The sequence below is a fragment of the Megalops cyprinoides genome, chromosome 7 (assembly GCF_013368585.1).
Source record: "Megalops cyprinoides isolate fMegCyp1 chromosome 7, fMegCyp1.pri, whole genome shotgun sequence".
NCBI lineage: Eukaryota > Metazoa > Chordata > Actinopteri > Elopiformes > Megalopidae > Megalops > Megalops cyprinoides.
This window is the reverse complement of record NC_050589.1, coordinates 7,473,253-7,495,120: the sequence shown is the minus strand read 5'-3', so window position 1 is coordinate 7,495,120 and position 21,868 is coordinate 7,473,253. Positions and strand designations below refer to the sequence as shown.

At 50.8% G+C, this 21,868-nt stretch overlaps 1 protein-coding gene across 3 annotated transcripts in view; it reads right to left on the bottom strand.

Moving 5' to 3' along the window:
- LOC118781432 (sterile alpha motif domain-containing protein 11-like) overlaps positions 1–21,868 on the bottom strand; it is a 61,164-nt gene that overhangs the window by 9,361 nt on the left and 29,935 nt on the right. For all 3 annotated transcript variants that reach the window (XM_036534479.1, XM_036534480.1, XM_036534481.1), the window contains exons 4-7: positions 19,252–19,376; positions 11,499–11,588; positions 7,896–8,051; positions 1,520–1,664 (exon numbers count right to left, since the gene is read on the bottom strand). In XM_036534479.1, coding sequence (XP_036390372.1) covers positions 1,520–1,664; positions 7,896–8,051; positions 11,499–11,588; positions 19,252–19,376 — 516 coding nt within the window. The remainder of the gene's footprint in view (positions 1–1,519; positions 1,665–7,895; positions 8,052–11,498; positions 11,589–19,251; positions 19,377–21,868) is intronic.

The window sequence follows — 21,868 nt, the reverse complement described above, 5'->3', positions numbered from 1 at the left end:
ATTCCCTCTCAGACACCGTTTTCATCAGGGACAATCCCACAATGCACCTGGCCCTGTCTTTACAACGTCTCCCCCAGCCAATAACAACAGAAGCACACATGGCCTCTACAACCTTACCATCATAACAAACATGTAAACAGCAAGTAAAAAGGGGATAAAGCAAAAAGGTTTTCTTCTATATGTTTGCTTGTAAAAGGCAGATATTTCCATGGAATAAAGGGTTAAAGAGAATAAAGCAGAGAGGGGAAAAAAATGCTGCCACCACCCCCCCCAACCCCCCCAGTAACACTGCGCTAGTTAACATATGCCAGTCCTGTGTGGCTAATTATTCTCTGCAGTCAGGCCTGCGCCGTCTCGCTGACCAGATCCACGCTGCGCTTCCCGACAGGAAGCTGGGGCAGAGAGATGAAGCACTCCCGCAACGCCCCCCCCAGTCCCCCGCCCCCGACTCCCCCCGTCCTCACCGCCCATTATTGATACCCCAGCTCCCCGCTCCACATAAATAATCGACAGCCAATTACGCGGCCCCGCTCCCGCTGCCCGGGATCTGTTTGGAGGCGTAGGGGGAGAGCCAGGGGCTGGGGGGGGGTGGGGGGGGGGCTGAAATGGGGGGGAGTGGGGGGGGCACTGATCAGCATGTGCCGTTGGCAGGGCCAATTCCACCCCGAGCGCTAGCGCGGCCAGAGAAGAACACCATAAATACCTACTGACCCGATCAAATTGAACCGTTCTGCGGAGCTCCATGCAAACGGGCAGATCCTCTTAACTAGATTTTCTTTCCTTTTCTTTTTTCTCCCTCCTTTCCCACCTTTTTCCTTCCCATTTTTTTTTCCCTCTCTTTAGTCCCGCCGTGCATTATTTAAACTTATTTTCGCGCAAGGCCACACGCTCCGGCTTTCATGCAGTATTCATCCAAATAGGACCTTGGGTTCATTACTGCCGTGAAATATTGATGCCATTTTGAAGCGTGTGCGTGCTGTCCCCTTTACCCTGGTTGCTGGGCACTTACAGGAGAGGCTTGCACTTCGTCCTCGCACACACGCTCGTGAGCTGCACTTTTTCTCTAAACAAATGTTTGGGATAAAGCCTTAACGTCATTTTCTTCAGACGTCCCCCCTAAAATAAAGGGTCAGCGGAGAAGTGGAAGCCGCTCTCTATCCAGTTTTTAGCAGGAAAAACCCTCCACTGGTTGATGTTTCTATGACGACTGCTGTGTGAGCTTCGGCTAACGTGGCCTTGCTCTGCTGCTGACTGAACAGCTCTAATGGTTTTTAATGTAAACTGGCTCTCATTTGGTCAAGTTATTCAAGGTTCAACAACCTGTAAATCTGCTTATATAATTATATCGTATTGATAGGCTGTGTGTGTTCTGTGTCTCTGTGGCATGAGTGCGGGCCTCTGTGTGGATGTGTGTGGATTTGTGTGTGTGTGTGTTTATGTGTGTGTTACTGTGTGTGTTACTGTGTGTGTGCGTGCGTGTGATTGTGCGTGTGAGTGTGTGTCCGCTCCGTGCCCCTACCTTTCGGAGAAGTGGGCGTCCCGGTGCTGGGGCAGGCCCTGCTTCCGGCGCTGGCTGGAGGAGCTCCCAGCAGAGGGCAGGTGGGCCTCCATGCCTCCCGGGTTCCGCACTGCAGCCAAGGCCTCCTGCCGCACACGCAGCAGCTCTGAGAGACAGACAGAGGGAGGCAGAGAGAGAGAGAGGGGGAGAGAGAGAGGAGAGAGACAGAGAGAGAGAGCCAGAGAGAGAGAAAGAGAGAGAGAGAGAGTGAGAGAGAGGGGGAGAGAAAGAGGAGAGAGACAGAGAGAGAGAAAGAGAGAGAGAGAGAGAGAGAGACAGAGAGAGAGAGAGAGAGGGGGAGAGAGAGAGGAGAGAGCCAAAGAGATCGAGAGAGAGGGAGAGAGAGAGAGAGAGAGAGAGAGAGAGAGAGAGAGAGAGAGAGAGAGAGAGAGAGGTAGAGAGCCAGAGAGAGAGAGGGGGGGAGAGAGAGAAGAGAGAGAGAGAGAGAGAGAGAGAGAGAGAGAGACAGTTACTCCTCTTCTGTCTCACAGAGGCCTTTCTTCAGATTGCATTACCTCTAAATCCTGAGGAAATCTGATCAATACGTGGGGCAGTGTATAGATGTAACTAGTCTTATAGTTTTATGGTGGATAAGTAAATCCGCAACAAACAGCATTTGGAGGCACGGCTGAGGTATTGGGCAAAAAATATGAAATCCTCTAACACCCCCCCCCTCCCCCCACCCCAATGCCCCACAGAACATGGTGGGAATTTAAAGGCAGTTACTTCAGATCTGAACTAAAGCAGATTTAATAGGTTTATCCCCTGGATCCATGCTGCTCGTTTCTGCGTACAACCTCATCAGCCAGACTGGCAGCTCTGATAGAGCCGCGTGTTTAAGCTGCTGTGCAGGGCCCGCTCAGCCGTCATTCTCACCTGGAATTCAGAAACGCGTTCCCCCAGCTTATGCATGCCGCCCCATCATTTTTACTTGCTGCCAGAGCGGAAATGTCTAAGCTCTGCATAAAGACCCTCACTCGAACCCTTCCTCAGCCAGCTGCGCGCTAATAATACGCTAATAATAACTCTGGTCTGCGATCGCCTTAAAACATTTCTAAAGTGACAGAATCCAGAACAAACAACTTTCGTTTTTCCCCACAGGTATAATTCCACAAAATTAAAAAGCACTTCTTTCGAGCTGTATGTAGCTTTCCTCAAAGGGAACCTGTATGTGATCCAATCCATGTGTGAGCAGTGATGGATATGGACAATGTTACATTACACTACGTTACATTCATTTAGCAGATGCTCTTATCCATAGCATCTTCCAGCGGAAAGGAACAGAAATGTATCCATTAAAAATGAATGAGCAACAGTGTCAGACCAGGCTAACGACACTCCCAGAGCTGTGAGTGTGAGCATAACACTATTCAAGCTCTACCACAAGTTAACTTGGGCAACCTGACTGGACAGCTTAGAATCTAAGGGAAGCCAAGTATACTAGCATACATCAGTCACTAGATCATTACTGGTAATTAGAAGCAAAAATTTCAGTTACTTTGTTGTTTTTTACTGGGGTAAAACAAACAGGCATTGGCAATGACCACATGAGGAATCACGACCCTGTTTTCGTGTAGCAATGGATTCATGCAGGAGACCAGACCAGCAAGATGTGTAAGATCATTACCAATCCAGCCAGACCACAACACATCCTGGTGCCTCTAACGTCAGGGGTGTTAAACAGAAAATCCATTCTGCCACCAAAGTGCCTTGCTCTTTTTCCTTTCTCCCCCCTTCTAATTAGGCATTAGACAGTTCCCATGGGGCCGTTGGCTGCCCCCATGGCTCCGATGAGCGGACGGCCAATCAGGCCGGAGACAGCGTGGAGGATATTAATGCAGAGAGCTCTGGCGTGCCGATACGCTTACTGAGACGGCCGTGGGGGACCGGGAGACAGGAAGTCTCTCACACAACAAGCAGAGTGAGGGATAATGGAAGGAATAAGGAAACAGAGGTACATGTGTTACGCCTAAAATCCATTTCAAAATGAGAGATTAGATACTTCAGAACTGCAAAGAGTGGACATTCACTGAATACAAAATTGGGCAGAAAGCTGATGGATATGCATGAGGGGTTACCTCCCCAAAAAAATCAGAGCATGCAGAAGGTGACTTGACTTGAACCTGTATACATGGGCTGCGTATCACACACCTGAGTGCAGGTAACCCTGGAGGAAATGGCCGCGTTTGTGATCTAAGCCTCCAATGGACACAGCCTGGACCATCAAAGAAAATGACCATTGTACACGATTACTGATGCTACTAACTCATAAAGCCTTGAGGACATTATGAGCACTTTCGCTGAAAAGGGAAAAAAACCACACACTTCCCTCTCTTCTCCCTGCATCTATCCTTATAAGGCTGACTCTCTTCTCAATGCTGGTCTGGCTACCAAGGTGATTCGGTCTATTCTCTTTCATCCCAGAGTGAGTCGGAGGTTACCTGGGAAACCACCCCGAGGACACCCGCAGATCACAGTCAACACAGAACTGAGGGAAAGTGAGTGGGTGTGAGAGAGAGAGAGAGAGAGAGATGGAGGGAGAGAGAGAAAGAAAGAGAGAAAAGGAGAGGAAGGCACAGAGAGAAGAGAGAGGGAGAAAGAGCCCCCTTACCCCCTTTTCACCCTCCCTTACTGTAAACAGCATAGCTACATGGCTACAGTGGCTATTGTCACAGAGGAGATTTGGTTTTGAAACAGCTCCTCTGTCCTTCATCACGTCCTTACAAAGATACCATGAGAGATTTGGTCCTCTTCTCTTCCCTTTTCTGTTCCTACCCATCTTTACCATTTTTGCCTGTATTATCTGGATACCACTTGGCATATATCACCCAGCCCTGTTTTATCCTGAACTATAAAATACACAGAGCCAGAAACAGCCAGATGAGCCAAAATGAGTTTATGCAGCATATTTGGAAAGGCAGACACGTAGGAGCCAATGCCTACTGCTGTCGGACATGTGCAGAAACTGTAGTTTTTCTCCTTCCCTCTCGCTCTCTCTGCATGAATGAAAGGCACCAGAGACAGCCTGCAGATGGACAATAAGAAGCTCACAGCACCCGTTTAATGGCGCGACTGCATTTCTGTCCGGTTCGTCTTTGTCTTGTTGTTGTTTCCTTAAAACAACCAATGAGGTGAGAGCGCTGCAGACAACAGGAGAGGCTCCCTCTCGTCGGTGCGCTTGCTGACGGCACCCTCACAGGAGACCGTGACCCAAACTGCCCTCTCCTTTCAACATGGAAGCATGAGAGTAAGGCCTCCTGGCCACTTCAAATCTCCCAAAACAGCCCCACAGAGAGAGCCGCACAGCACCTTGCACCCCCTTCCGCCCCACCCTCCGCCCCAACCCTCCCCACCCCTCCCCAGCCCTCCCCTCCAGCCCCCCCCCCCCCCCCCCCCCCCCCCCCCCCCCTCCACAAAGCTTTCATTTCAGGGCCTCAACTACAAACACATGAAAGGATTCACTGCAGGGACTCATGGGAGAAAGAGAGGAGGGGGGAAGAAGGGGAAAAAGAAAGAAAGAAAGAAAAAATAAGAGAGAAGGTCTGGGGGTCTGTGGGAGAGGGTGTAAGGGTGGGGGTTTGGGGTGTGGGGGGGGCTGGGGGTTTAGGAGGTGGGGGTAGGGGTGTGGGTTGGCAGGACAGCCATGTGGACCGTCGTGCCAATGTCAAGGGGCCTTCAGGAGCCATTCTGATCGCTGCTACCCCTTTATCCCACCCTGATGCACCCCCTGTGCTGTGCAAAGGAGCACAGAGAGTGGGGAAGGACACCCCCCCACCAAAACAGCCTCTGAAAGGGCCTCAGAGACAACAGTAACAAAAATAGGATCTTCAATTCAATATTTTTCAGAGAGAACGAGAGAGCGAGAGAGGGAAAGAGGGAGGGAGGGGGGAGTGTATTTTCCTTGCCCGTTAATTGCCTGCCGTTCCAAAGCAAACGCGGAAACACCCACCAAGAGTAAGCGACTGCGCGCCCATGCCGTCTCCTGGTGATAGACTGGGAAAGTATCCGTCTGAGCAAACAAACAAACAAACTGAGGTCTGACTTCAGGAAGCGAGGGCGGGAAGGGAGGGGAGGGGAGGGCTAGAAACTAGAAGCGAAAAGGACGAGAAAGGGGCCCACAGGCGGACTGTTTACACAAGCCTGATCCAGGAGGACACCCAGGTGCACAATCTGAGATCAGCGGCGGTGCCGCCAAAGCCTTGGCTGCCAACCCCACCTGGCAGAGCCAAGCTGGCACAGCCTTATCTCCGGTTTATAGGATCAACAGGCGCGGGCAGGCTCTCCCCTGCACATTCCTCCTTGAGGAGGGAAAAAGGCAGCAACAGACGCTGTTTGCACAGGTATATTTGCTTCAGATCCACACGCTGCAGGTAAAGAGGCGCGTGTGCCTGCATCGCCCTCTCAGTGCCGCACAGACGTCTCCGCAACGGTGAAAGATCAAATTAATTTATTTTATTTTATTTAATTATTCCATTTTACTGCTGCCCGTCTCCCGTACGAGGAACAGATTTAATCCGCAGAGAGACTTTAATTTTTCAGGGTTAATCTCTTCCTCGAAATGATGTGTTTCAGCGCGGTTAAAAATTAACAGGCAGAAGCAGTTAAATGGGATTTAGGATGGCTGGAGGGGGCGAGGGTGTTATGAGAGGGGGAGACCTCCACCAATGAGAGAGCCACACTCAGCGAGGCCTGTGCCCGGAGGCCTTTGCGCTGGGCCGCGGAGCCAAGCTGGAAAACATGCAACCTCCTGGGAATCTGAAAATACCGCACCGACGCCGTTCAAACTTCCAAAACTTTAATGCACATTAGCAGTTAATTCTTCTCAGATGCAGAGGAGGACAATTACAACATTTATCGTCTTTTGCCACCACCCACCCCCCCCCCCCCCTTCGATTTGCATTCCGCAATTAAAAATCATTACTGATCGAATGAAAACAAATGTTTAATCTCCTCCCATCTTTGTGGATGTGAGATGGATAACGTTCAACACTACACCGCTGCACTTGGGTATACTAGTCATAAAACTTTGCTACTAGTAATATTAAGTCCCTTTAAAAAGGAAAACGTTATCCCCTGGTGCCATGTGAGTTAAATGCAATAATTCCAATACGCACACATATAAGACTGAAAAACCAGGTGAAGGGAAAAGCATACATATTCATACATAAATTCATTAATTTAATCCCCTTCCTCCTACACACATGTATTTACCAGTTAATGATTGCAGATGGGGAAAAAAGAGATGAAGAAGGGGGGAAAGGCTTGCCTGTTGTTTCCATGGTGTTGGCGATTTACAGGGCTGGCTTGCAGCCAATCAGAGAGCCAGGATCGATCCCTAACAAACCTCAGCTCCCGACGGTTCTGTTATTTACAACCGCGCGTACAGCCAGTCAGAAATCATGCAGATTGACACCTTGACATCGGGTAGGATGGGCTCCGCAAATAGAAAAGTCAGCAGTCTGCGTTTTGAAGCGGCTCTTACCAGGGCAGATTAGTTACAGGAGAGCCGGCTCAGGGCAGCCAAACTGCTCTGAGGGGGACCACAGCGAGGAGGGCTGCCCCCCACCCCCAAACACACACACACATATGCACACACGCACACACACACACAGAGTCAGACTTCCAGAGGCTCTCCCTGGACTGTGTTTGGTAACATTAATAATCAGTGTTCCTCATTCACTGATAGCATCATGTTGTTGTTAAGCAGAGAGGACAGAGGCTACGGCCATATTTAAAAAGCACAAATAATGAGCATGATTCACACATATTCATGCTGTGTGCCTTCCTCCTGTTGGTCGCTCGCTCTAGGCGATTCCCTGTGGTGTGCTAGGGTGCTTTTCGGCTGAACTCTGGCACCTTTCCACACAGGCCCAGGCCTCCTGTGAGACACGGTCCTCTCTCTCACCATCTTCACTGAGCCATCGTGAGCAATAAGGCAATGTTAACAGATAATGTCTAAAACACCCGGAGTCGCTGTGTGCTGTGAGAAGCACATATCTGCTATTCACATGGAAATGCCACGTCCCTCGGCAGATCGATGCCCACGATGATACAGAACTGCCTGCGAGAGCAGCGTGTGGTTGGAAAATGCGGCACAGAGCCGCTGTAGGTGCGAGAGCAGAGGGGGCGGGGCTGGGGGCAGGGGCGGGGCGGGGCAGGGTGGAGCATGCACTCACCGTGCCCGCGGACTCCCATGTTGTAGGTGCGAGAGCAGAGGGGGCGGGGCTTGGGGCGTGACTGTGGGCGGGTTGGAAGCGGGACCGGGGGCGGGTGGGGCAAGTAGAAGGGGCGGGGCAGAAGGATCGGGGGCGGGGACACACGCAGAGCACGCACTCACCGTGCCCAGGGACGCCCATGCTGTTGGCCAGCTGGTACAGCCGCTGCTGCTGCTCCTCGTAGGTCCCATGCTCATTCAGCGCTGACATCATCCGCCTGTAGTGCTCCTCCGGGGTCATGTGACCGAGTGGCTCCGGTGCGGGGGTGTGTGAACTCTCTGATGGAGAGAGACAGAGAGAGAGGGAGAGAGAGAGAGAGAGAGAGAGAGAGAGGGAGAGGTGAAGGACAAGCTGGAGGTTGCATCTCCTTTGAACACAAGCCAGAAAGTAAAAGAATTATGAATGCTCAAACATACAGTCATGCAGTGAAGAAACGTAGACATAAATACAGAGATGACCATGATAACCATCCCAAAGCTGTGCGTGTGCATGCGTGCGTGTGCGTGTGTGTGTGTGTGTGTGTGTGTGTGTATGTGTGTGTGTGTGTGTGCGCGTGTGTGTGTGTGCGTGTGTATGTGTGTGTGTGTGTGTGTGTGTGTGTGTGTATGTGTGTGTGTGTGTGTATGTGCATGCGTGCGTGTGCGTGTGTGTGTGTGTGTGTGTGTGCATCTGCAGGTGTGTTGGGGTGTAAAGGAGCTCCTCCCTGAGTGTGCCTGTATTGAGTACACATTGATTAGCATCTCCAGCGTGAGGGTACGCTTCCTCTGGAGCCGCGGTGCTGCGCTGTGGTCTGGAAGAGGTGCGGAGTGGCGGCAGTAACCCGATCTTGCCTTTCAGGGGGGTTATTTTTACCCTCCTCATTGAAAGCCGAGCCTGGCCCCGGGCGGGCGGGTGGTAGAGGCGCGGGGGAGGGGGAGGGGTCAGGGAGGGGGCCGTCTCTGCCAAGAGCCGTCTAATCCACCCAGGAGCCTTCAGGTGTGTGTGAGTGTGTGTGTGAGTGTGATGTGTGGTGTGTGTGTGTGTGTGTGTGTGTGTGTGTGTGTGTGTGTGTGTGTGTGAGTGTGTGTGTGAGTGTGATGTGTGGTGTGTGTGTGTGAGTGTGATGTGTGGTGTGTGTGTGTGTGTGTGTGTGTGTGTGTGTGAGTGTGATGTGTGGTGTGTGATGTGTGGTGTGTGTGTGTGTGTGTGTGTGTGTGTGTGTGTGTGTGTGAGTGTGATGTGTGGTGTGTGGTGTGTGTGTGTGTGTGTGTGTGTGTATGTGTGTGTGAGAGTGTGATGTGTGGTGTGTGTGTGTGTGTGTGTGTGTGTGTGTGTGAGTGTGATGTGTGGTGTGTGGTGTGTGTGTGTGTATGTGTGTGTGTGTGTGTGTATGTGTGTGTGAGAGTGTGATGTGTGTGTGTGTGTGTGTGTGTGTGTGTGTGTGTGTGAGTGTGTGTGTGAGTGTGATGTGTGGTGTGTGTGTGTGTGTGTGTGTGTGTGAGTGTGATGTGTGGTGTGTGTGTGTGTGTGTGTGTGTGTGTGTATGTGTGTATGAGAGTGTGATGTGTGGTGTGTGTGTGTGTGTGTGTGTGTGTGTGTGTGTGTATGTGCGTCGTGCATGCATGACTGTGCATCTGTGTCTGCCTGTCTAAACCACACTCTACGGGGGGCCCAACTAAACTAAGGTAGGATTTTCTCGCAGAAAATCTGTTTGTTTCTCTCTCTGTCTACTTAGCCTGTGATAATTCCAGCTCATTGCAGCTTTTCTGTCTGCTTCAGTCATTAAAGACAGGGCCTGGCACATGGAGGCTGGATCTCTGTCCAGGTGTGGGAGGGAGACGTGTTGCTGGTCCCATGGCCAGCCCCTCAGACAGGGTCAGCTGCCTGTCCCCCCTCACACACACAGAGCTGTGTTTGGGTGGAGATGAGGATCAGGCCAACAAGGATGTTAGACCAGCATCACGTTAAACCTGTCCTAATCTACTCCATGTATTTATGGAGTCCTGCTGAATTTCCGCTGCTATGGACAAACACCCACTCCTTCACAGTGGCACGATGCCAGGACTGTATGAAATTTCTCTGTCTTTAATTTAAGTTCATTTCAGTAAAAAAAAAGACTAGAACAAACTCAAGCCCAACCGCTAATCAGCCAGTATTAACAGAAGCCCTTACTTGCAATCAAGCATCACAAGGTGCCCTTTGCGACAAATATGAAAGCTGCGAATTCTGTTTGTCACATTTAAGTGCACGGAAGTGGTGTTTAACACGTTTTCTTAAGACCCCGGTGCCATATAATGAAGACAAATCAGCCATCCTGGAATACACACACACACACACACCATCAGTGCTTTTTTCATTTGTTTCACCCATCATGTGTAGGGATGCATTATGGGAATCCTCATTCATTTCTGATGCTGATGAGCACAGATCACTGTGCCTACAACCCATGCCCTCACCTGCAGAGGTCGAGCCCAAAAACCTTTGCTGCTGCCCTTCTAACATGTGCCTTCTCAAATTCCACACTGTTGCACTCCACACTCATAGTCACTACCTGCTCTGTTGTAGCTTATTCTCTCTGGCCTTTTTAAATCATTGAGCTCACAGTATGAAACAGGAGGACATGACTGTACCAGCAGGAGGGACTTAAACACAACCATACCACAGAAAGCATAAGAACACAGCCTCCTCCTCAGAAGCTCCTCAGAAGCCTTATACTCTCAGCACCCGCTTACCCCAACGAAATATTTCCCACATAATTTTCAATGCGCTTTCCACACTTGGACTGTGTTTTGCACTGAATCATCAATTTCATACAGCCGCTATAAGCTTACATATTACAATCAGAGGGCCGGTGCGATCCAGCACAGATACGCCCGCAGTGTATGAGCGCTGCTGGTCTGTTTGGTACACTGTGTACCTGGCCTCAGAGACGCAGCTCAGCCCAGCTTCTGCATGTGATCTCTGAAGGCCCTGCGAGCAGGAGAGCTCTGGCTGCTACACCACAGAGCGGCAGCGTGTTTTTCTTTTTCGCACTCGTGTACATCTCCGGCTTCCCCGGGGTGCTGTTTCCACCCCGCCGTTCCGAGAGAAGCCGTGCGCTCACTTCCGTTTTAATGACTTCCTCCTGCAGAGCCGCTGTCCTTGCCCTCCCCCCCGTGTGTGTGCGTTTGCGTATGTGTGTGTGTGTGCGTTTGCATATGCGCGAGCGTGTGTGCATGTGTTTATGTGTGCACATGTATGTGCGTATATGTGTTCTCGTGTGCATGTGACCCCGTGTGTGTTCGCATGTGCACGTGTATGTGTGAGCGCAACTTTATGTGCATATAAGTGGTCTCATGTGCATGTGACTGTGTGTGTGTGCAAGTCTGTGTGTATATGTGTGTGTGTGAGTGTCTGTGTGTGTGTGGAGAGGGAGAGGCAGGGAGGGGGGTGGGGGGGCGTAGCTCCCCTGTGGCTGTCCCTGTACTGCCACTCAGCGCCCTCCTCACCTCAAAATAATCTCCCCGCGCTGCAATTACGGCACCAGCAACCCCCCACCCCCACCCCACACCCCCCCGCTCCCCTGTCACGCCAACTCCTCCAATCTCTTCCACATCTTCCTCGCCTGTTTTGCCTTTGAAATCCGCCTGACTATTCTCCACACGCCACTCTAAATATACAGCGTGCCACCGTCTCTCATTATGACACTCACTCGCTCTCGCCCACACGGAGGGAATGTCCCCCCCCCCCCCCAGAGGCACTCTTACCTTTGGGAGAAGCGCTTCGGGACTTCTTGTTCTCGGGCGGACACTCGCCGCTGCCGTTGGGGGAGTACGCTCGCCTCTTGCCTAGTAGGTCTGCAAACGAAGAGAAAAGAGTAGAAGCGACCCGGTCAAGATTGGTCCCTCAGCTCCGGGAACGAAAAACACAAATCTCTCACCACATGCGCGCACGTTTGCATTGGGAGTTTTTTTTTCTTTCTCTGCGCCATCGTATACCTGCGTACATCTTGGATCCTGTGAAGGGAAGGAGAGCGGTGAGGAGAGGAGCCGAGCCGAATGCGTGTGCGAGAGAGAGCGAGAGAGAGAGAGAGAGAGAGGAGTCGCTGTCAGGAGGAGATGAGAAGGCCTGTGCGGACGAGGATGGCAGGTCTGGGTGTTACTCAGACACGTGCGCCGGGGGGGATTCTCTCAGCTCACGCAGCCAGACCTCCCTCCCCCCTCCCTCCCACGGCCGGCCTAGCGCTTGCTGTTTACCCTCCCCTCACACACACAAGCACACGCGCTCCCCCACCCACCAACCCCCCCCCGCCCACCCTCTTTCAGAGCAGCGCGAGGAAAGCGAGAGAGCCAAGCAGCACGACCCGCGTCAGCTGCGTCGCCTGTCAGTCGCCATGCCGAGATCCCGGCCCTTTCATTTTTTTTTTCTCTCTCTCATATAGGTGCCTTCGCTGAGCTCGTAGTTCTCGCTGTAGTGCGAATAGCCTCAGTGAATCTCCTCACCGAGTCCCTCCCTCCCTCTCTCTCTCTCTCTCTCTCACTCTCTCTCTCTCTCTCTCTTGCACTCTCCCTCGCACTCTCATGCTCTCTCTCTCCCTCTCTCTCTCTCCGAGCTCAGAAGGTCCTCTCTCTTAAACTCCCCTCCCGTGGAAGTATACGGAAACGCACAAACCCTGCATTAACACCGAGAGCAGTGCTGGGGTGAGGAGCATCCAGTGTACAATTACAGCATCCGCCCCCCCCCCAACACCCAAACAGATTTCGAATCAATATCCTGCTAATGACATCGGACGTGGGGGGGGTTACAGAAAGCATGGTGGCGAGTGAGAGCAGGAAGGAAGAAGCCGTTTGTCACTGTGCTCTCTCTCGCTTCAAACTGCTGTTAAAGCCACAGCGACCTCTTCCTCCTCCCTCACCGATTAAAGCACACTTCTGAGGGCTTTTATTTTCGACAATTCTGACAAGGTCCTTCCTCCCCCCCGCTTCCCGTGTCTGAGGGCGGGGCAGGAGGAATGCTTTTTCTCACTTTTTTCATACCCAAAACCACAAGGATGAAGGAGGAGAGGGGCCGCCGCACGGCACGGCCTGACACAGTTTTTGCGGCCTGTCCCCAGGACATGGATTTGAGCTCTCAGCAGCGTGCGCGTGTGTGTGCGCGTGTGTGTGCGCGTGTGCAGCCTCTTTTGCACTGTGGGAGAGGTGTGCCGGGCTACACGCCGGTGAACCATGGAAAAAAGCTGGTAAACATGTCTCACCAAGCGCCTCACGACACAGACAAAACAGGACGCAGTGCAGCACGCGCGCACACACACGCCCACACACACACACACAAATGCACACACACACACAAATGCACACACACACACACAAACGCAAACACACACACGCCCACACACACACAAACGCACACACACACACACACACAAAAACACACACACACACACGCCCACACACACACACATACACACACACAAACGCACACACACACGTCCACACACACAAACGTGCACACACACACACACACACAAACGCACACACACACACACACAAACGCACACACACACACACACACACACACACACACACACACACAAACGCACACACACACACACACACACAAACGCGCACACACACACACAAATGCACACACACACACACACGCACGCACACACACACACACGCGCGCACACACACACAAATGCGCGCACACACACACACAAACGCACACACACACACACACACACGCACACACACACACACAAACATGCACACACACACACAAATGCACACACACACACACACACAAACGTGCACACACACACACACACACACAAATGCACACACACACACACACACAAACGCACACACACACACACACACACACAAACGCACACACACACACAAAAACACACACACACACGCCCACACACACACACATACACACACACAAACACACACACACACGCACACCCTTCCAAACTGGTTGTTGTTTTTTTTTGTTTGTGTTGTTCCACTCGGGGGGGGGAAGACAAAGCAAGCCTGTCTTTGAGCCTGATGGAAGTTTGCGAGCAGCAGCAGCGAGTGGCGGGTCTCTTAGCACTTTTGAAGAGGGCAGCCTGGGAGAGCGAGGTTCACTAATGACCCTGTTTGATGTGCTCTCCGGAGGGGGGCTCTGAAGAGAGGGGGGCTCCCTAATGGAGCCGCACCGCCCCTCACCTCCGCCCGAGGAAGAGCGGCCTGATCGTTTACCCGCTTTTTCAGTCCTTTCAGTGTTTCTCTCCTCTGAGCACCTCCCGGCTTAAAGAGACAAAGATTTTCGGTACTCTCTTTCCCCACCCCCCCCCCCCCCCCCCCCCCCTCCACCCCCAGGCCTATCTCCACAACGCAGTCAACGTCAGAGAGCAAACCCAAGCTCCTGCCGGCGACTCGGCAGCCCCATTAATCAAGCGCCGAATCAATAATCATTTAATCAATCGTTAGATACATAAACCGACGCAGCTCCGAGCTCCCGCCCTTATCTCCCCTCTCACCCGCCTTATCTCCGGCCCCCCCTCATGTCTCACTGGGGCGGTGTGCTCTGAGACGCCGAGGCCTATCACTCTGTCATCGGCTAGGCCGGGGGGGGGCCTGAGCTCTCAGCACCCCCTCTGTCCTCCGTGGGGCGGCCCACCTCTCACCCCTCTGAGCTTTTATTACACCCCCTTATCAGTGCCTTGTAGGCCACCCAGCTGCACCCCCTGCTCCTGACACCCCCCTAAGCCCCTCAAAAGCAATGGGGGAGCTGGGCTGTTGACCGAGGGTGAGGCCTTTCTGAACGTGTGTTTATTTCTGTTTAAAGCTGCACTCTGGTATGAGAGACAGCCCTTGAAAGTGACCCAGAGTTTCTGCAGTCGGCTTCACCTGATTTATGGCACAAATGGAGGAATCCTTCAGTACAGGAGCATGAGACTGAATACAGTTCCACCGAACATTAGCGGATGTAAAAGTTCAGGGATGGGTTGGTGGCGGTGGTGATAGTGGTGTGTATGTGCGTTGGGGGGGCATATCATTATTTTACCTAGTTAACTCAAGGCCAGTGCTGAATTACTGAGATAATGCTATTAAATTTCAGCCATCAGACATCACAATACTGTGCTTCAGCCTGGCTTGATGGACACAGTCATCATCATCACAGCCGCCCTTCAGTTCTTACTCTCCATAAAGATCATCCTCCACATTTTTCATCAAGCTGTGCTGAGTCCTTACAAATGCCACTGACATCACAATGTACGGTGAGATCACAATGTACAGTGACATCATAATGTACTTGGCTAGCAGACGCCCATATTCGGGACACACACGCACACACACACACGCACACACACACACACACACACACACACAGCATATATCTCACAGATTACATCCATGTAAGTAAGGTGATTTATTAAAACTATTTATGTTAAGCACCTTGCTCATAACAAGGGTACGAGACAACGACACCCCACCTCCTATTTACAACTTCACTTCTGAAACCAAGTGGTCCACACAGCTGCACGACACGAAACTTCTAAAATATGTAAACAATTACAACTGTAAGGTGTTTTCTGCGGTGTCTGTCGAGGGGATGTTTTACACTCTATATGAAGCCGCTATTTGAGGAAAAAAAAAGAGAATGCGAAAGAAAGAGACAGAGAGAGTTATAAAGAGCGAGAGACGAGAGAGAGAGAGAGAGAGACACTGTGATGACACCAAAGAAAAACGAATCAAATTAGCCTTGCCGGGCAGACGTCCCAGGGCAGCGGAGACAGTGCTTCTTGAATGGATGCCCACGGGTCAGAGATTTGAGGGATGAAAGCGCCTAATGCCAATTAAACAGTGCCTCTTAAAGCGCAGATGCTCCCGTTTAACACCAAACGAGAGGCCTTGCACCAGGCCTCCCCTCCCTGCACCGTTAGACAGGGACCCTCCGAATGTGGCCGCTGCCAGCGTTACCGCTCACAAACCACGGGCAGGTGTGTCTGTGTCACGGCCGCTGTATCAGGGCGGCAGTGTAGCAGAGCGGTTAAGGAGTAGGAAGGGTGACCGAAAGGCTGCTGCTGTACCCTCTGGCAAGCTACTTAACCCACAATTGCCTCAGTAAAAATCCAGCTGTATAAATGGATAACATTGTAGAAAAAAAAGAACTGTAACCTATGTAAGTCGCTCTGGGTTAGAGTGTCTGCTAAATGCCGATAATGTAATGTAATGTATCGATGGTGTCAGAGTGGGTCTTATAACAATGCACACCCCGTCCACAACACAGGTGTGCAAGTGAGGAGTTCTCTAACACACACGAAGTTAAGAAACAGAGGTTTTACTTTCTCTACCGCTCAGTGGCCGCTACCACCCTGGCCTGGCACACTCACTCGAAAGAATGTGCATGATGGGTTGGGGATGGGGGATGGGGAGGAGTGTTAGGAGCATGACTATTAAAAATGAGAAGGCAAAAGCTCTTCCTCGTCTTCTTCCTCGCCTTCACCTCCTTCTTCCCTCCTCCTCCAGCCAGCCCGTGACAGCCCCGACAGCCAGACTCCTTAATTCCCCTCTCTTACTCCCTTAATCTGTCATCTTTATCAGGCCGGGGGGGGGTGGGGTGGGGGATTGGGGGGTGGGGGGCGTGCAGAGCGGAGCGCGGGCGTCCACGGCCCCAACGATCAATCTCCGCATTACGGCTGACAGAATGGTGCTAATAACTTATTGATCCTGCGAGTGCCGGGGCCCCCGCCAGGGCTGAAAGGCCCCCATTGATTGGCTGCGGGGGGGTGGTGGGGGGGGGGGGGGGGGGGGCGGGGGAGCAGGGCGCTTCCGTCTCTAAGAGGATGTACTGCCGCCCGCCGCTCTCTCCCGTGGCACCCCCTCCTATGGGGCGGGGGATAACGGGGGGGGGGGGCGAAGGGAAAATAATAAACTCTGAAAAATAAAACGAGAGAAAAAAAACAGCCTGCTCGCAGAGAGGACGGCGGCAGAGCCACAGGCATGGAGTGACACAGAGTCACAAGGGCAAGGACAGGACACGGCAACCAGCAGCACTGATAATGTGCGCCTGTTTGCTTTCAGATGCAGAGAATAACACGTGTGCTTTCATTCACACAGTCAAAAAGCCAGCATCAATACAAAAAAAATGTACTTCGGTTAAAACCCAATTATCACACCACAATTATGCCAAGCTTTCTCTCAGCTTTGTCAATATCATCATTTCCTTTCCTATCCGTTTCATATTACATTACATTACTGTCATTTAGCAGATGCTCTTATCCACAGAGACTTACTTGGGTTACAATTCTTACATGTTATCAATTTATACAGCGGGATATTTACTGAGGCAATTCTGGGTTAAGTACCTTGCCCAAGGGTACAGCAACATCAGCCCTAGCGGGGAAATGAACCGGCAACCTTTCAGTTACGAGACCTGCTCCTTACCACTATGCTACACTGTTGCCCCATATATAAACTACAGTGAAGGTCAGCTGTTTGCTTATTGATTTAGCTATATCAGCAAATTTGAATGCAACTGCCTATAAATGGTGAACGGAGGGTACAAATTAACACAGGTAAAGGTGAAGGTGAAAATGATACCGGCACACGCACTCACAGACACTCTACCCACCCCCCCCCCCCTCCCCGCCCCCCACCCCCTCCTCCAGGCTAACTCACAAAGCGCAGCAGCGCACTGTAAAAAAGACAGTGCCCCGAAAAAGCCTGGGAGAGCTGCTGCCGTGACCACAGAGGCCCGGCTCAGAGTCCTCCCCTGGGTGCCGGATGACCTGTCGTACCCCTGCACCCCCCCCCACCCCCCATCCAGCCAGCGGTGACCGGTGGGGGAGGAGGGGGTCTGCGGGGCGCCTCTGTCCCCCGCCGTGGACGCCTGGGTCAGCTCGCGTGTCTGTCCGCCAGATTTAATTACCCAGCCTCTCAGGCAGAGGAGCCCGCTTCCTCTTCCTCTGAGACTGCCGCTGTCTGCCCTCCCCCGACTCCAGCACCGCCTTCATTCATTTCTTTATTTCTTTATATCAAAACCTTTTTTTTTTTAGATCCACTGATGCCCACTCCAGTGGCATCACTCAGGACTTTCAAAGGGGAACCTCCAAGCCATCAAAAACAAACCAGCTCCTGCTCCACAGTAGCTAAGTTATGCACTGATGTTCACACTATATAGCAACTAAGATGAACCCACACCCACTATCCAGCCTCTGGTCTAAACATTCCTATTACTGCATTTGAATATTTTCAACAGCATTTTTAAAATCAAAAGTTGCAAGTTGAAATATCCATGTGGATTTCAAATGACACACAAAAAGGCACAGGCCTATCTTTTGTCCTCTGGTGACCTTTGACCTCTCTCCCGCACTCTGTCTCTCCAGTGTCACAGGGGCAGACAGGACAGCATCGCAGCCACCAGGTGATGGACATGTTTACAGACACGGGGAGAGCTGCTTAAACAAGCTTCTTAAATCTGTGTTTAATGTGCAAACCGACAGATTCTCATCCTCTCCCCAACGGGAGAGGTTACCCCATTCATCCCTCCGTGTCTTCCTCACTTAAGATTAAAATTAATTGCCAGTTTCTCAATTAAGATTAGGAGCGATTAGCCTACTGTTTTTAAATCTCTCCCAGGCTCTTAGCTCAAGAGAGGCTGTTTTGTCTACAACACCCATGTATTTCAATTACCCTGTTTCCAATTATCCTAACCAAGAGAAAAGTCCTGACACATTGGCACAAAGGATTGGATTACTGTTTGATTACGGTGATACAGCCACTCTGATAGACAAGAATCAGATGCATGAATATGTCACTTCTATGCACAGTAGCTCCTCCAACTCCAACCTCTAATATTTCTTTGCAACTGGGCTCAACTATGTAAAAATACTGGACAGGAATGACAGCTTTTTTTGCAATACTTCATAAATTAATTCATCCTGAATTCATTTTATGTAAAAAAAAAAAAAACCACAGCACTTGAATCTGACTCCGCCATGCAGTCAGACAGGAGAGCGGCTCTACACAGATCCCACCCAGACAGCTTCTCAAAGCAATATCTCAATTACAGAGAGCGGCATTCACTGGCTCCAGAGCTGATCAATACTGCCATTAGATTTTACAAACAGGAGCCAACCTCTTATTTATCATCTTGCAAGAACGGCTAACACACCCAACACAACTCTAGCCCTCGCAGACACTGGAAGCACCCTGATAACCTGTTTATTGAAAATAATTTCAAATAAAATAAAGGGCAACCAAAGCATTACATATGTTGTATTTTTTATTATTTTAGGTATTGTAAATTATATCTTATGCCATATAAAAAATTTTGTTGATAAATTTCAGCAGCAACTGCTGACGAATCCCAGAAGCCTGAACTTGCCTTCTTGGGGGTGGTAGGGGCTGAAACAAATCAACATTAGGCAGGGGGGCAAAGCTCCACTCATGAGTGAGGGAGATAGAGAGATGGGCGCATTTTCGGTCAGGACAACCCCAAGCTGTTTCACCCAGTAGGTCCTACCTGCTCCAGAGCCGGCGCTGGTGGGTTCGTTCCTCTTGATCTCAGTGCAGGATTGGCCCTCGGGCATGCCGTACTGTCTGCTGTGCCGCAGGTTAGAGATGATCGTCGAGAGTTCACTGTCGCGGCTGGAAGGGGGACGGAAGGGGGGAGAGGGGTTATCAAAGCTCCTCTTATCTCAGTGTCATCACACCGGACCCTCGCCATTTTCCATCCCTGGTCAGGGTTTCTGCATGAAACATGCGCATTACTTCTTAGACATACTGGAGACCTGAAAATGAAACTCTAAAAAAACCACATAGATGTGATTATAGTTTCATTTTTGGTGCTTGTTCTTGCCAGTCAACAGACCACCGATGTCCACTCCTAGCCCAGGAGATCCAGATGCTTCGCAGCTAGCATCAGACTGACACCTGAATTAAGAGGCCTTTCAAAATCCCATCTAATCAATGGCTCCCATTAAGTGACTAAGCAATTAAGTAATTAAGACCTCAGTTGGAGCAAAGAGAAAAAAATCCATGGTGCTCCAATGGACATCATTGCTATAGGCCATTGATATATATTTTCAAAAGAGTGAATGTCTGCTATATGTACTTAAATTAGGCAAATAACAAAATGAATCAAATGTGTATTATGAAAAATGACATTTAGAGCTGAAAAAAGACATACATGCTATACAATGCAGATTTTGACAAAATGTTTATAATTCATAACTGAAATACGAAACGAAAGTTACAGAAAAATCCATTTTTGATACGCAAGACGTCCCTGACTACAAACTTAAATGCCCCGTTCACTGGTCTACCACATCGGAGACTACTCACACACACACAGACATACACCAGTGCACTAACACACACACACACAGACATACACCAGTGCACTAACACACACACACACGGATATACACCAGTGCACTAACACACACACACACACACACACATACACACACACGCACGCACGCACGCACACAAAACTTCAGTGATTCCCCCCGCCCTGCTCCGGAATCACCCACCACAGTTGACCGCTCACCCCCCCCCCCCTCCCCTCTCACCCCACTCCCCTCACCAAACACGTCCTCCTCTCCGGCGTCTGGGGCGGATGAGTGAGCCGGCGAGTCTGTTTGCCTGCTCCACCGTTAATCAGATAAATTTGTCACTAGAGAGTCTCCAGACGTTCCTCTGTATTTTCATTTATCCATGGTAATAGCCAGAGCGCAGGTCTCAGAGGCTGCGGACTGAGAGAGCGCTTGCAATCGGCTCTGACGACTGCCGTCTGCGCTACTGCGCTTGTCTTCTCTTTGTCACAAGGGAAAAGGGGTTGAAGAGGGGAAAAAAACTGACAGACTCCTGCATCAAGCAATTTTGTGTCTTATCCTGTCTTATCTTCAAACTTAAGATGGGTTAATCAACACATTCAGGATTCCTAAGTAGTTTATTGGCTTAAAATGAAGTGATTATCGTTTTTTTTTTCTTCTGAATAACCCCCCATCCCCCATAAAATCAATGAGTTGTGGAGCACATGAGACAAGCCTGATCCGTTTAATCTTCAGTCATATCAGCAATACCAGAAGACTCTTAAACTCTCCGAGGTGACAGCCAGCACCGAACACTCCGATATCTCAGCCCATCAGCCACAGACCTGGCCATCATGAACAACACTGGAAAAGCACAAGAGGCACATGGGGGAAGTAATGGTTTGGACATGAAACCAGAAGGTCACAGGTTCAAACCAAGCGTAGAAACACCGTTGTTGTAGCAGCAGCAGAGTGGTATGACATCGTGCAGCGCCATATATAAGCTAAAATGCCCCTGAAAATAGGCAGCTGTTAAAAGCGGCCAGCACCTAATGCCAGCAGTGGGAAGCGGCCTGAATAAATGGGTGTGCTGAGTAAGCACTTCTAATGTGATGGAAACACGGTGCACCCACCGAGAGGCAGGGAGAAGAAGGACTACGCTGCCTCATAAATGCTTGCAAAGCTAGCTAGTGTTTCACTCAAAACCACCAGTGTCACTCTGGAAAAGACAGCCATTTTTGATATATTTTAACATCGCCTGCTTTTGAGGCTTTTATGATGTGCTAAGAGGAGAGCTGGCCGCTTGGAAAAGCTACTGCTTTGGCCTGGCATTCACACACATGGGACGGGCTGGCCTGGATCAGAAGGTCCGACATCAGATCAGGGGGAACTCGCTGGCCCCATCCCTCCATCAGACAGATGGTCACGTGACCCCCCCCCCCCCCCCCCCTACCCTGTCCACTGAGGGAGGGGGGCCGCATGTCAGCTTAGGACAAGATACTGCGCACTCCTCCATCCCTAAAACCGTGACACCCGTTAACACCTCAATGCCGAGAACCGCCTCTTACCTACCAAAGAGGTGCAAAGAAGTGTGTCATGGGGGTATTTCGATGCAATCTGATTACCGCTCTGATCTCCTTAAAAGGCATAATGATGTACAATACCAGATTAGCATTTAGCTAACATGAGAGGCATATCTCAATATGGCCATACACCCAGAGGGGGAAAAAGAAGGGCTGTATGCCACCAATTCCCATTCAACACTGTTATGTAGCCGCCAATCAAAATGACCGCGCCCCCCCCATGGCGACCAAAATTCTAGCT